Raw genomic sequence first — 16,483 nt, forward strand, 5'->3', positions numbered from 1 at the left:
TCGGTTTCTTCTCGGTGAGGGTCTCGAAACGATTAGAGATGTTCGGAGTCGCCACCAAGCATTTGTGGGATGCCTGGAACCCGTTCGAATTCCACTTTATACCTCGGTCAAATCGAAGCACAAAGCAGCGTTTGACATAGGTACAAAAGATAAGGAAATCGTCCCTCTTTAGCATCCTATCTCTAGAATGACTCTCGTACGCCCTGGATAAGGTCGTCCACTATCCAAAGTTTCTGAGTAAGAGGTGAAGGTACGTATTGGGAAGCCCTTTAATCAGACACCCAATCCCGCCCGCGTTTAGCGGCCTCTACTGATCGATCTTGGTTGGTTGAATGCAAAAGTTGATAAAACGGTTTAAATGCATGAATGCGCATCCAATAATTTAAACCTAACAAGTGAGAGCCTTCTAAGTCGGTTGATTTAATCCAAGTATCAAGTATAAGATGTCGAGTTGGATTAATGATTGATTTGCATGCAAGACGGAAATTAAACATCCATTTACCGTATTAGGTTTAGGGTGCATAACATGATCCATTTGTCTTACTAAGGCATTTTGCAAATATGGTTTGGAATAATCAAATAGTCATCTGATCCGTCCTATGTCCGGGCTAACCGGAGTCGGGATCGTCCTAGACTAAAACTGGAAGGGAACAGGCCCTGTACCAGACGACTATATGAGGCACGAGCCAGCCGGCGGTGTAAGGGGCCTCCCTCTGGTTTTGAAAATGAGAAATAGAGGGCCTGTTTAGGCGAGGGTTAGCCCACGGTTTATGTGTCGTGTTCTGACCTTTTAGAAAACGTTATAAAACGTGTTGAAAATGGGTATTTGAACCCGGTTTGATTTGAAGGGGTCGTTTAGACCGCATTTGTTGATTTGAAGAACTAGACTCGAATAATCATCATTATTTTGATAATATTCAGTGTCGGGTTCGATTTGACAAACTTGACATGAATAGTTTTGAAAATGATTATGGACTAGTTGTTTTAAGTCCATTTGAATGTTATTAGTCGATACTCGTCATCGTACCCGGATTAAAATCCGGCATGGTATGTAGAACCAAGGATGACTTAAGGGGCTTCTGCCTCAGACCAAAAATCAGTTTTGGCTCGTTTATTCCATGTTTTGGTTCATGTTATGCATGTTTTAGCATGTTATAGTCATGAAACGAATGAAAACATAATAAAAGAGGATTTTTACACCCTCATACTTACATGTTTGGTTATGGCGAGTGACCGACGTAAGTGTAATAACTCGTTTGATCGGAAAAAATTCCTTTTAAAACCGTTTTGGTAAGTAAAAAGAGTGTTTTAAAAGTTTAGTGATGGTGTAGTGGTTGAAATGATCGGTCAAGTGGTTTAATGCACGATGACGGTACCAAACAATGTGTAAGGCTCGTGTTTACGATCGGTAGGTCGTAAATACGCGTCAGGGTGTGACTTAAGAAGTCGAGTCGAGAATTTTAAGGGAGAAAAGAGGGGGCGGACACTCGCGTAACTCTCAAATGGGTGGCATTTGAGGGGTATTTATAGGGAAATGAGTGGTTGTGTGAGTTTTGAGCGACGTGGCCACTTGGGCTGCTCAAAGAGGCGCGAGCCGCCACATCGCGGTTCTTCGAGTTGTGTTGTCACTTTCACAACAAACGCAATCATGATTTGTTCTATCCTAGGTTTTGTAGTCACATGTTTGGTACTTGACCATTCATGAATCCGGGGAAACTTAAGGTAGAAGGTTTGAAATGTTTTGTTTTTGGTGGTTGACTCAGTTTGACTCGTTGTTGGAGTCGGGATTTGAATTTTCGAGTCGGTTTTTGGTCCGGTGTCGGTTTTGACTCTAGTTAGTGTCATTGCGACCCCGTCGTCGTGCATAAAACACTCCAGGTATTTTTGAAATGTTTTGAAATGTTTTATTTTCGAAATAGGTTTAAGTTTTCCGACGTAAAGTTGTACACAAACTGTCGATCAAACGCCGCGATTCCAAAACATGTTGTAGTCCGATAATCATCGGGTGTTTGTTGGAGTCTCAGCAGATACTGGGTATCTACAGCTCCACACAGAGGATGGTACCTAAAAAACCATTTATCTGTTGCATAGTCTAAAATCCTAGACAGGTACTCCATACAGATAGTAAAGAGCAAGGGAGAAATAGGATCCCCTTGCCTTAGACCTCTTTTACCTGAGAAATAACCAAACATAGACCCATTCAGGTTCAGAGAAAAGGAAGTAGTTGTGATACAGGTCATCACCAATCTCCTAAACCTGTCAGGAAAATTCAGAGCACCCATCATCTCATCAATAAAATTCTATTCTATGGAATCATAGGCCTTCTGGAGGTCTAATTCGAACATACATCTAGGAGAAGAGGTACCCCTATTGTATAACCTTACCAAGTCCTGACAAATCAATATATTTTCAAGGATGCTCCTACCATGTACAAAAGCTCCCTGATTTCTACTAATTATATCAGGCAAGACCCCAACCAACCTCTTGCACAACAGTTTTGAGATAGTTTTATAGAGGACATTACAACAGGCTATTGGCCTGAAGTGTTTAACAGAAGTTGGTCTATCCATCTTAGGGATCAGAGTGATAGATGTGGCATTTATTTGAGTTAGAAGCTTTCCAGTTTCAAAGAAATTTATGATTGCTGCACAAATTTCACACCCTACTATATCCCAGGCATCTTTGAAGAATTGGCTTGTGTAGCCGTCAGGTCCAGGTGACTTGTCTTTAGGAATACTGAACAGGCAGGCTTTAACTTCCTCAGCAGAGATTGGTTTATTCAACTGGGTCCAGTCGTCAGTGGTGCAACATTTCCCTCGGTGAACAACATTGATATTCACAGGATCCACCAGACTATGAGATCCAAGAAGACCCTGATAATAATCCAGGAATGCAGCTTGAATCTGAGCTCCATCAGTATATAAAACCCTATGCTGATTCTGAATACATAAAACTTTATTTTGCATTACTCGTTTCCTCATAGCATTATGGAAATAGGCAGTGTTGATATCTCCTTCTAGTGACCATTGTAGCTTAGCTTTCTGTATGAGAAAACTATCTCTAGCTCTCTGTAAATCCCTCAATTCTTGAGCCACAATACATTCCTGTTGAATTAAGTCATGGTCCCCAGGCCTGACCACCAGCTCTGTAACACCCCCATACTCCAAGTGCCTTACCAGGACCACTCAGGTATGAGGATGTCACCATCTCGGTTGCCCGAGGTATGATAATCAAATGGACAAACTAGAAACAACATTTATTATAATAGTTTAATGAATGAATACAATCCTCGAAACCAAACTGAAAGTATAATACATTATTCCAAACTAACTGTTCTCAACTGAAATATAAATAAAACTAAACTACAGCGGAAGACTCTATCGTCACGTCGTGGCCATCCCAGCTATCCCAGTATCATCTCTATACCTGCTCAATATCTGCTCACCATCCCCGAATGGATCACCGCAGGGTTTACAAAACAACACCGGGGTCAGTACTAATCACACAATCAATATACATAACCACAATAAGACAAATAGACAGCTGAACTGCCACACACACACACACACATCCAACCAACCGTCTCAATCACTGACTGTCCACTGGACCAGCCCTGCCAGTGGGGGACCGCAGCCGTTCCCACCTAAGCCCCGCTCATCGTACGAGCGATAACCCTGCTCATTAATGTGCACATCCCCTTCCGTGGCGGGTTCCACGAAGGGCGAAACTAGGGCGTGAAGTCACTCCCGCAAGTGACCCCACTCAGCCGAGAACGCATCTCGAGAGCCATAGAAACCAATCACAATCACAATTACAATCATCATATCAATCAGCTAATTACAGCACATCACCAATATCCCATTATGGGACTAATACTGAGTAGGAAATCCTACCTGGAAAGCACAACACGCAGACGGTATCTACAGCTGTCTCAAAACGGCTCCTCTACGAATTCTCCTCGTATCATACAGCACATAAAGACTACACATCACAAACTACACACCAAAACCCCCAATTCCTAAATTAGGGTTTCACCAATCTTAACAAAACATTATAGAAATTATATTAAAAGCTTACCCTCGACGCAAGGAATCCAACGACACGAACTACGATACGAACTGACCGTCTGAACTCCGGGAATTGTCAAGAACGCGATTAGGAAGAAGAACTAGTTGCTTTCTCTCTTAAACAGGTTTTAGGTTTTGTAAAAAGTGATTTAAAACAATGACGATTATGTTTAAATACCTTAATCGCGTAATTAACAAAACCCGAGAAAACTCCCCCGTAAAACCGGACACTCGATCGAGTACCCAAGGTACTCGATCGAGTACCCCTTACTCGATCGAGTACCCCACTACTCGATCGAGTACCCAACAGTCGAAAACTATTTTACTTCGCAACTTGCCCATACTCGACAGAGTAAGGGCTACTCGATAGAGTACCCCAAGACTTATAAATACGGAGTATTACGGTCTTCCCTCCTTAAAAGGAACTTCGTCCCCGAAGTTCAAACCATACTCTAAAAACAACCATACTAACTCGACCTAGACACAACAACATAACTAAGAACTCAACAACTCGACCAAACATAAAACATGAACTCTTAACACCCACTCCACCAACTATGTTTACTTCCTTAACATGACTCACGATATCGTATCCACCACATATATATCTCTCACGACACCAACTTCATACATAACCAACCACCATCCACTAACACTACTAGCTCCATAATATCATCCACTATCAAATCCAAAATCAAGACACTCCTAGACATCAAACGGAATGTTACATTCTACCACCCTTAAAAGGAACTTCGTCCTCGAAGTTTACTCGGACTCATAACATCATCCTTCAAATCACAACACTATATAAAATATTCCCACACTCTGAAGCATCACCCTACTACAAGCACGGCCATGGCCTTTTATAAGTATTGTCCACAAAACAAATCCCTCCTTTACGCTACGCTAACACTCTACTTCCAATTATATTGCCGCATGCACCACCATGAAACTCTCTTTTATTGCATCCTACTCCTCTTAAGACAAATGTTACGTCCTCGTAACTCACTAATACTAAACCCTTAGCTATATTATCTCATTATCCTCATCACCACCATATGTCAAAGGTAACTGCCTATAACCTCATTTCCATAATCACTCCTATTTCTCAAGGCTCTCTTACTTCAACAGTTCTCATACTTCAAATCAATCTGCACACCCCTAACCTATACCATAAGGCTCGTAGCAAAATCACCATACTAACTCTCCATTATCACTGCAAACCAACATACCTCGCTGTGTAAAGCACTTATCTTCCAAAAGCATAACTCCCGATCCACACTCGTTACTTATACTCACACTAGATCCTCAAGTTCTTTCCTTCATTACCGCAAAGCTCATACATAACTTAATATGACACTAATTCCCCCAACACCCTACACTCACTGTCCCAACAAAAGATTATGAACTACCTGCCGCTTTCAGATCATTACAACACATGTTCCACGAATCATTTTCCATTACCATGTCTACTAAAGCCTTATCTAGAACAAGATCAAAATTACTGTAACAACCTCTCACAACCGTGTCCCATCAATAGAACATCACTATACCATGACAACAACGAAAACATATTCAACTCTATTTCATATCATACTCTACCTCATTCTTAACTTAACCTGGTAAAGAAAACATCAATAAGCAAGACAACTGTCTACCTGTTCAACCAAAACTCACAAAGAACAACAGCAAACGAAACAACAATCTATGTATAACTGGTATGCACTTTCGAAAACTCGTATCATAATCATCCCGCCTACTCCACCACAACCGGTGACGGCATCACAACACCGCCACCAACAGCCACACCACAATGCGAAAATACCCGCATCACAATACTAAATACCGTGCCCGGATCACCACCGGAGGCACCACAACCACATCGATAGACATCACAGCTACATACAATTCCATAAATACTGACTCGGAAATAACCTTTCGGACAAGAAAACTTACTCACATCCACTTTACTCAATCACAACGCAACATATTATATGAATTAAACAGATAAGCATCTCATGAACATCATCTCTACCATTTCACGGAATACACATGTGTTATTAATACACATAAAATTATAACTAGCCATGTCAAATTAATCAAATTATTACCTTTTTGGATATCATTCAATTAAACTACCGTGTCCAACATATATATTACGAAACATTCATAAAAACGACTTTATAATTATCACACCATACCACTTCTTGTGAGGTCCGAACCTCACACAAACATTTACACATATCATAGACCCGTAATCACAACCAACTAGTCAATCCCGACCACGTAAGTTACCACTCAACAAAGGTTACCTGTTGTCCGAGCTTAACTCGCATGCCCCTCATCACATTCTTCCATTCGCATCACCAAGACCTTCGCCATACATAACCATACAAAATAACACTCATTATGAGAAACCACCTCCTAAGACTATGTCTTATACTTCCTGACAACCATACTTTTATCAATTCAGTCTTTACAAAATCAACCTCTTTAGAATTGCCACTTTTCTAATATACCCTTACCCTTAACCACTAGTCAAAGACCATAACACTACCATTGTCCGGACATCAAACCTCTTCACTCATCTCTAAACATCATGATTTCTTTTCTATCTTTGGTTAACATCCCAAACAACGAACATCGAATCCATGAACAAAATTACCTCAACATTCTTCCCAATATTTTCCTTAATTGAATCATCATCCATTTTTCCACCAAAATCTCATATCATGCCGATATTCTACTAACTTCTTACTTTCCTTAATTTCTCGAAACTCATTATTAAACATGTTGTCCTGAAGCTCCCATATAACCATTAACTAACATCCTCATGATAATATCACACATTTCGATGATTCCTTACCTTTATGTCACATAACTCCTGAATATTTTCCTCACTTACTTTTATCCTTCTTTCCTCTTTACACTCAATAATACCAATTAATAGTTCAACTCCTTATTCCTTCTAGCTAACTCTTTAGAAATCCAGTTACCCTTTCGTTGCTCCAAAACTCAAATTCCATTATTTTCTACCGACATCATCCCACTCTTTCTTACCATGGATCTTCTCTTATTATGCTATCACTCACACTTGCCACTAATCTATCCATAGAATCAACGTTTAATGTTCAAACAATTGCATCTCCCTTTTTACATCTCTAGAAATCATAATTCATTTAATACCGTTAATTACCCAAGGAAATCACACAAAGTAGTTTTGTCTCTCGATAACATAAATTTCCAAACTCGGTCACTACACCGCAAATCCACGTCGCGACATGTCCCATTAAGTTCGCTATATACCACTATTTCCAAACGACCTTTCATTACATATGTTCTTACTCAACACTATTTCTAGCCATCTCCCTCCATAATTTATTATACATCTCAGGTTGCTACTATCCACATCCTTTCTTTCAATCTTTTCATTCTCACGTTCCTTAAACATACATCATGCCTTGCCCACATTCACTTACATTTTCATTACTCAACATACAATCATGTCACTCATCTCGTCTCACACAACATGCTCTATGCCTCAATTAAGTCTTACTAATCCCAACACATATAAATCATGTCCTCCCCACCAAACTCATACTCATCATAGGTGCCACTCTTTACACCACAAAATTGGGTAACTTACGCATCAAGACCAACATACATGTAAAACAATGCATAAAGAAGCAAAATAACGCCTTTGAATTAAACATAATATGCAACGAAGTCAAAAGATAAACATATGACCCAAAATAGGGGTCACTAGATCGAGTAGAGGCCACTCGATCGAGTAAGGGACTTACTCGATCGAGTAGGTGAAGATCGAAAGCACGTAAAACAGATTACCAGGGCTACTCGATCGAGTAGCTAAGGTACTCGATCGAGTGCCCCCTTACTTGATCGAGTACCAAGGATACTCGATCGAGTACACCAATTCTCAAAGACTGTCCAGCTTTAAAAACAGTCATAACTCACTCATTTCTTGGTCGTTTTGGACGTGTGACCTATCGTTAGAATCGTAAAAGAACAAGCTATCACCTCCAATTGGAATCACATTAAAATCATTTACGCATCTCAAGTTATAACAGTTTAAAGACAACTTTGCTTTGTAATCGACGACATAATTATTTGATTTTTTACTCCCAAACAACTTAAACAACAACCAAGTTAAACGAAAACAACCCAAAACTCATAAAACCAGTATTCATAATCATATGTTACTATTTTCAAAAGCCAAACAACAACATTCATCATGCACTTAGCTTATCTAACTTGCCAATTATGACTTACCCACATGTTTTTATTCTATCACTTTTCGTAAACAAAATCACAAATACATGACATCAAGTCCCCTATTCAAATGTTACTACCACGATGATTCATCTTTTCCACTAATTCATCCATCATACCACATATTTATCCACCATATACGTTCAACATATTCACCCAGCACATGTTCAATTCATACAACATACTACTACATAAATACACACAGCACACAATAAGCACATAACGATCCCGACACATATCCCATGGTGACCGGTTCAAAATTGTAGGGCGAGTTCGCGACTTTAGGACGTCTCCCAAGTCTTTGCATTAGCTCCTACAACCTTTACCCCGGGTTCATTTTAATTGACTCCCTAGATTCATTAGATTCATTGGTTACGGGTTTTCGGGATCGTCGCTCTGATACCATTTGTAACACCCCCATACTCCAAGTGCCTTACCAGGACCACTCAGGTATGAGGATGTCACCATCTCGGTTGCCCGAGGTATGATAATCAAATGGACAAACTAGAAACAACATTTATTATAATAGTTTAATGAATGAATACAATCCTCGAAACCAAACTGAAAGTATAATACATTATTCCAAACTAACTGTTCTCAACTGAAATATAAATAAAACTAAACTACAAATGGAAGACTCTATCGTCACGTCGTGGCCATCCCAGCTATCCCAAGATCATCTCTATACCGCTCAATATCTGCTCACCATCCCCGAATGGATCACCGCAGTTTACAAAACAACACCGGGTCGATACTAATCACACAATCAATATACATAACCACAATAAGACAAATAGACAAATTGAACCGCACACACACACACACATCCAACCAACCGTCTCAATCACTGATCGTCCACTTTGGACCCCACCAGTGGGGGACCGCAGCCGTTCCCACCTAAGCCCCGCTCATCGTACGAGCGATAACCCTGCTCATTAATGTGCACATCCCCTTCCGTGGCGGGTTCCACGAAGGGCAAAACTAGGGCGTGAAGTCACTCCCGCAAGTGACCCCACTCAGCCGAGAACGCATCTCGAGAGCCATAGAAACCAATCACAATCACAATCACAATTACAATCATCATATCAATCAGCTAATTACAGCACATCACCAATATCCCATTATGGGACTAATACGAGTAGGAAATCCTACCCGAAAGCACAACACGCAGACGGTATCTACAGCTGTCTCAAAACGGCTCCTCTACGAATTCTCCTCCTATCATACAGCACATAAAGACTACACATCACAAACTACACACCAAAACCCCCAATTCCTAAATTAGGGTTTCACCAATCTTAACAAAACATTATAGAAATTATATTAAAAGCTTACCCTCGACGCAAGGAATCCAACGACACGAACTACGATACGAACTGACCGTCTAAACTCCGGGAATTGTCAAGAACGCGATTAGGAAGAAGAACTAGTTGCTTTCTCTCTTAAACAGGTTTTAGGTTTTGTAAAAAGTGATTTAAAACAATGACGATTATGTTTAAATACCTTAATCGCGTAATTAACAAAACCCGAGAAAACTCCCCCGTAAAACCGGACACTCGATCGAGTACCCAAGGTACTCGATCGAGTACCCCCTTACTCGATCGAGTACCCCAGCTACTCGATCGAGTACCCAACAGGTCAGAAACTATTTTACTTCGCAACTTGCCCATACTCGACAGAGTAAGGGCTACTCGATAGAGTACCCCCAAGACTATAAATACGGAGTATTACAAGCTCTCTCTGGATTTTGTCAAGCAACATTCCAGTCACATTAAAACTTGTTTCAATATCAGAAAAACAGTTCTTATTAAGCTGTTTCAAATCAGGTTTCAACTCCTTTAACTTCTTCACAACTTGAAACATTTTAGTCCCTTCTTTTCTTCTATTCCACACATTAGCAACACATGGATTGAATAACTCAGATTGTCCCCACATATTAAAGTATTTAAAATTCCTCCTGCATTTAGTATCACTTGTCCTATCAATAATAGTACAAGGACAATGATCAAAAAGTCCTTCAGGGTGAAAATGAGCATTATAGTTTCCATAAGCTGCCATCCATTCAAGGTTTCCCATAGCTCTATCAAGCCTACTGTAGACTCTATCCTGTGGTGCCTGCTTATTTGACCAAGTATACAGAGCCCCAGTAGCTTGAATATCATCCATACAGCATAAGGAGGTGCATTCCTGGAATTGTTCCATCTCCTGCTCTGTAGAATTTCCTCCTAATCTTTCTATTGGGCTCAGTACAGTATTGAAATCCCTTAACCAGATCCATGGCTCATTACAAGTAGTAGCAGTCTGCTTAAAAAAATCCCATAAACTATGTCTCTCATCAACCCCATTAAATGCATAAATCATTGTTAACAAAAACTCCTTATCATCAGTTCTAGAGATAACTTTCATGTTGATATGTTGTGCACTATAGGACAGGAACTGAACCTGAAAACACTCAGGTTTCCAGAAAATCCAAATCCTCCCCCCATTGTGCCAGCTGCTATTAGTAGAAACACTCCACCCCTCACACAGGTTACTGCATTTATTCAGTAGCTTACTAGGCTTTATTTTAGTTTCTAAAATTCCAAAAAGCGTTATTCCATTATTCTGCAAAAACCGTTTGACCGTTTTCTATTTATTAATATCATTAAGCCCTCTAACATTCCAAAATCCAATGGTATGCATCTAAAACTAGTGGAGGGGGATCTTTCCTACTCTGCACTACCCCCCCCCCCCCCTTGGAGTAGCCAGTTTGTTCAAGGCATCAATAAAAGTAAAAGGTCCAGTGCCACCCTTTGCCCTGTAGCCTGCAAAACTCTCCTGTCTGCTCATTCTCATGACATACCTAGCAGGTGTGGATTTCACCATACTAGCTAGAGGAGGAAATACCTCAGGTGTGAAAATAGCAGTAGGATGATCAAACACAGTGCTCACCACAGTCTTCTGGACTGGTCTCCAGACTTTCTGTGGCTTCACCTTGGTTGGACCTGGTTTTATAACTGGCTTAGGTTTAGCTTTCCTACAATGTTGTGACCCATGACCCAACCCTTTACAGATAGAGAAGGACATAGGTTTCCATTCGTACTCAATCCTAACATCAACCACATGACCACCCTCATCTAGAAATCGAACTTTCTCTTTCAGAACCTGATCAATGGTAAGTTCAACCATTACACGAGCAAAGCTCAGTCTGGTTTTGTCCTGTGTAGCAAGGTCCTTCCTTACAAATTTACCCACCAAACCTGCAATACTAGGGAGGCAATCACCCCAGAACTTAATGGGTATGCCATATAGTTTCACCCAAACAGGTACTTTGTCCACTTTCTCCTTAATCAAATCAACATCCTTTGACCATGGTCGAAGAATAATTGGTTTGTTTTCAAACAAATATGGTCCAGAATTCAGCAGATTTTCCTTTTGTGTGAGCGTCTTAATTCTGACTAAAAAATGCCATTCTCCATAAACGAAACTCTATCCACATTATATTGAGCCCAGATTCTATAAACATAATCCTCAACCATCTCCCATGGCGGGTTAGCACCAAGTATATAACCATAAACAGCAGTGCTCCAGAAGTCTACCTCAGTTTTTATATCCTCAGATGTGAACTGCAACAAGTCACACAATTCCTCATCTTCAATAATAGGCTCCATAATCGGCACATCTTTTCCATTTTTCCTATGCTTCCATCCTGATTGATCTGCTCCATCCTCAGTCAGGTTCAGCACCGGTATCCTTGTCAATTCAGCCATTGTTTTGGTCTTGGTAGCATCACCCGAACAAAGTACTGGGTTACCCCCAGCTGACAGTAGTGGATTACCCCCAGCTGACGATACTTCATTAACATTCTTCGCAGGCGTTGGTTACTTACGTGTTGTTTTTGGTTTTTTTGTTTTTGATTTTGACGAAGATGATTCAGGGTTTTCACTAAAAACCATGATCGCCATTATTAATTGCAAATTAAATGCAGAATTTAAGATGAATAGTAGAACTAGGGTTTAGGGTTTATGTCGCTCAAATTTCGCTTTCTCTCTCTAGTCATTTTTTTCCTCCCATGTATGAATTAAAATATTTGTTAATAAGTCAAATTTTACATTAATTAGTTAATTAATGTTTAGGAATTAATTAACAACGGTTTTGAAAAAAATTATAAATGTGACTATAAATGTTAAAGCTTCCTTTATTAACATCCATTAATCAAATCACAATATTTCATCCCCATTACACAAATTTGAAACAACATGGTAATGAACCCTAATTTTATCAACAATGAAGAATGGCTTACACAAACGATTGGAGATGATGGGAAGGTTCTCGCCGGGCTTCCAGCCGATCAACACCCATAAATCAAAGCATCCCTAGAACATCAACGGAATTATTGGATTAAGAGGCGCGAAGCAGTCCGGCTTGTCAACCAAGCCTCATCATCTTCATACCCTCGTCGGCCTATTACTCGCAACTTGGCTGCAACGAGAGATATGTTGAGTTGTACTCTTCCAACTTATCTCCACATGTAAGTCGTGTCCTTCTATATCTTCAATCTGTTATTGCAAAATATGAAGCCAATGACCCAGAAGTTAGCTGTATACCAGAGTGGTGTAGTTAGTGGCAGGTTAAGAAGCGCTTTTTACTCTTAACCAGGGTTGTTCCGGCTTATTATACATCTTTTGAATCTTGATAAATGCTATAATGTATTTGGTTTAAAATTAAATGAAATGATCATTTTGAAAGTGGTGAGTTATGCTTGTTTGATTTGCTTCCATTTTTTTTATCTCCATAGATCAGTCAGTAATCAAGATTGCTGCTATATAATACTCATTAACAACGGTTCTCCCACAACCGTTATGGATTTTTCATTAACGGTTCACCTACAACCGTTGTAAATTTGTTCATTAATAACGGTTCTCCTACAACCATTGTCAATCGTGACGTTCTAACTTCAATGTGGACCGTTCATTAATTGTTTGACCATACGACTCAATATATTAAAAAAATAAATACATTATATGACAACGGGATTTTTTAAGCCGTGGTGAATATTGATACGTGCATTTTATATAGTCTTTTTAGGCCTCTTTATGCACGTATTTCTATGCTATCCTCGTAGTTTTATTCTACGAAATGCCCCGAATATTCTACTTTGGTTTGTTTTGTTTTATTTCCAGGAATGGACCTGAAAGTGGTGGAATCAAGCCTTTTATCGTCTGTTTTGCATGCATTTGGAGGATGAGTGGATTTGGAGCAAGAATACTGCTGTTATGGGATGCGTGAAGTCATTTTGGAAACTAAATCACCAAGTCAAAGCTGAAATCAACGAAACAAGTAGCTAGCTCAGTCAAAGTTGCTCAATCGAAGGCTTTACTAGTCGATCGAGCACTTTAGGAGGATGAGAAGACTCGATCGAGTACTTTATGTGTTCGATCGAGATGAGCTTTTTAGGGGTTCCTCGATCGAGTGGTTTTTCTACTCGATCGAGAGGTTTTGCTATGATTTTGTTCGATCGAGTAATTCTAAACTGCTCGATCGAGTGATTCACTAATGGGTTCGGGCTGTTTTAGTTTGATTTCGTTTTCTAGGTTTAATAATTGTCTTTCTTATAAATAGGAAAGACGACAGATGACTTAGGGGGGACTTTTACATGACCGCATACATTAATCTTTTCCCTTTCTCTCTGTTGAACACTGCCTTTCTTCCGGATCTTATTTAGTAATTCTTTCTCTATTCTCTCTTTATTTTGTAATGTTATTTACTTCTTCATCTTCTGCTTTTATTTTATTTATTATGTCTAGCTAATTTCCCTGCTAGGATTTAGGGGAGTCAGTGAACTGATGTTAATTGCTAATTAGGTTACAGATCCTTTGTTATCGTTCTGTCTATATTGTTAATCACTGCTATTAATTATAACTAGCTATTTGAATCGATGCACTCAGCCTATTTAACCTTGGTAAGCCTTGACCTAGGCCGGAAGGTTGGAAGGGGTGAGACCCGCAGTGAACAATATGATGCTTTAGTGAGGGCGGAAGCTAAGCTAATAGTATTTTAGGGCGAATTGAGACCGGAAGGAGATATTCGTTGCCCCTTAGACTGATATAATTGACCGATCTGCGACCTTAGCTGCAACTAACCGATATTCATTGATGACCCGACGATCCTAGTTTTCTCTCTCTCTCTTATTAATTCCCTCACCCTTTTCTCTTGCCTTAACCTCCCTTAGTTTAGTTTATACAATTAAAACCCCCATCCTGTGACCTCAGACAGACTAGAATTGACAAGTAGATAGTGACCGCCTCCCTGTGGAGATCGACCCTACTTACCGCTGACTTCTGTTAGTTGTACTTAGGTATTTATTTTTGGTACTGAAACGACGGTATCAAATTTTGGCGTCGTTGCCGAGGAGGCAACTACTTTATTTACTTGTTTAATTTTGTCTGTTTTTAGCTTCAAGAGAATTTTCCCTTGAGGCCGTTCTCATCTTTTTCTTTAGTGCTGTTTTGATAGGTCCTACAGGTCCTACCTAGACAGTTCTAGGTAAAAGGTCGTCAAAGGGAAGGCTTGAGTACCTTTGACCTTCCACCTATGTTCCATTCTATGGCGCAACAGGTGGTTTACTGTGGGAGATGTGGTGCTGCTGGGCACAATGCAGCTGTTTGCTTAGCGGGAAATGACGAGGTCTATGCGTTCAAGCAGCATAGACAAGCTAGTCAACCTTTTGCAATTGCGCCGCCACATCCACCTTATCAACGAGGCTATCAAAAGCCTCCATTTGTCTGGCCACCGCAACAACAAGCTCCTCCTCCTGATAAACAGAAAGAAGAGATTGGTGAACTGAAATCTTTGGTGAAGGCGCTTGCACTCCAATTGCAGGAGCATGATAGATTTAATTACGCTCAAATTAATGAGCTCGAGTCTGAAATAGCTCAGTTAGCTGCTGAGACGAACTTTAGGCACGCAGAGTGGTATTTCTCATGAAGGACCCGAGTTGCTTATCGAAAACGATGATTTATATTACTCGGAGTATGACGGTCTTTCAGAAAACGAAGCTTCATACGAGGATTTCTGCACCATACAACGACAAGTACTCGATCGAACTGATTATAGTGTTCGATCGAGTGATATGTCTGAGGAAATGTTCGATCGAAAAGAAAATACCACTCGATCGAACAGCTGTTATGAGGAAGTTCTCGATCGAGCAGATTCTTGTGTTCGATCGAGCAATATTCAAGAGGAAAGTTTTCGATCGAGTGTTATCTCTACTCGATCGACCATTTTGGCCATGGAGAGCAATGATATGTCACTTTGGTCCGCTTTGGATGACGATATGGACGAAGACAATGGTTATGGTGAATCCCCCATTTTCAAAGCCGAGCTGGATGCCTTGGAGGCTGCAATTTACGGGATAGAACCCACGAAGGGGAATGAGAAGACAGCTGAGTTAGTGATTGTTCCTAGCACGGAAGAGGTAATATACTCTTTTGTCAATGATTCCGACGTTGAGAGCAACCAAACTGAGGTAGTTAACGATAATTTCATTATTGTTGGTATTACTAATACGTTATCTCATATGACTCCTATTTTTTCTTCCGATGCTCGACCCTCTCCCGGATGGACGAAAAAGTTACTAAATTTACACCATATTTGTCGTCAGAAATTCGTTAAGCTAAAATGGTACCTTAGATTATTTCTAATTGCTCATGAGCTCTTTTATTTAATGGACAAATTTAGGAGCTGTCATAGGAAATTTGTTAGACTTAAACGATTAAACATGTTATTTTCCTATGATACTATTGTACTATGGTGCTACTTACAGTTTTGTGTAGCACATGCGCAGCTATTTAATCGGTTGCTGCGTGCTTTGAGCTGTTTTGACCAGGCTAAATTAGAGAGGCTCGAAGAAAAGAAGGTCGAGCTGGGACCTGTCTGAAACTAGCGCTGTCCGGGAGGCAACCCGAAGTTTTTAATTTTAGTTGCTTTTCAAACATTTCATTTGTGTGTGTAATAACTGGTTTTTAAACCATAAACTGGAACAGTTAAGCTTGTTTTAATAGTTTCGCGGGCTGTTTATTTCGTCTTTGTAGGAATCTCTTGTGGATGGCTCGATCAAGTACTTTATATACTCGATCGAATCCTTT

The 16,483-nt window shown here is 40.1% G+C and overlaps 1 protein-coding gene across 1 annotated transcript; it reads right to left on the reverse strand.

Annotated features, from left to right (window-relative positions):
* Positions 1–2,038: 2,038 nt before the first annotated feature.
* On the reverse strand, positions 2,039–12,106 carry LOC141608057 (uncharacterized). Its single transcript, XM_074427408.1, has 6 exons — positions 11,873–12,106; positions 11,200–11,825; positions 10,089–10,890; positions 2,380–3,104; positions 2,174–2,256; positions 2,039–2,064 (listed from the first exon to the last, which is right to left on the reverse strand). Exons 1-6 carry the CDS (start codon positions 12,104–12,106, stop codon positions 2,039–2,041), a joined length of 2,496 nt encoding a protein of 831 aa, XP_074283509.1.
* Positions 12,107–16,483: the final 4,377 nt, after the last annotated feature.

This window comes from Silene latifolia, chromosome 10 (assembly GCF_048544455.1).
Source record: "Silene latifolia isolate original U9 population chromosome 10, ASM4854445v1, whole genome shotgun sequence".
Lineage (NCBI taxonomy): Eukaryota > Viridiplantae > Streptophyta > Magnoliopsida > Caryophyllales > Caryophyllaceae > Silene > Silene latifolia.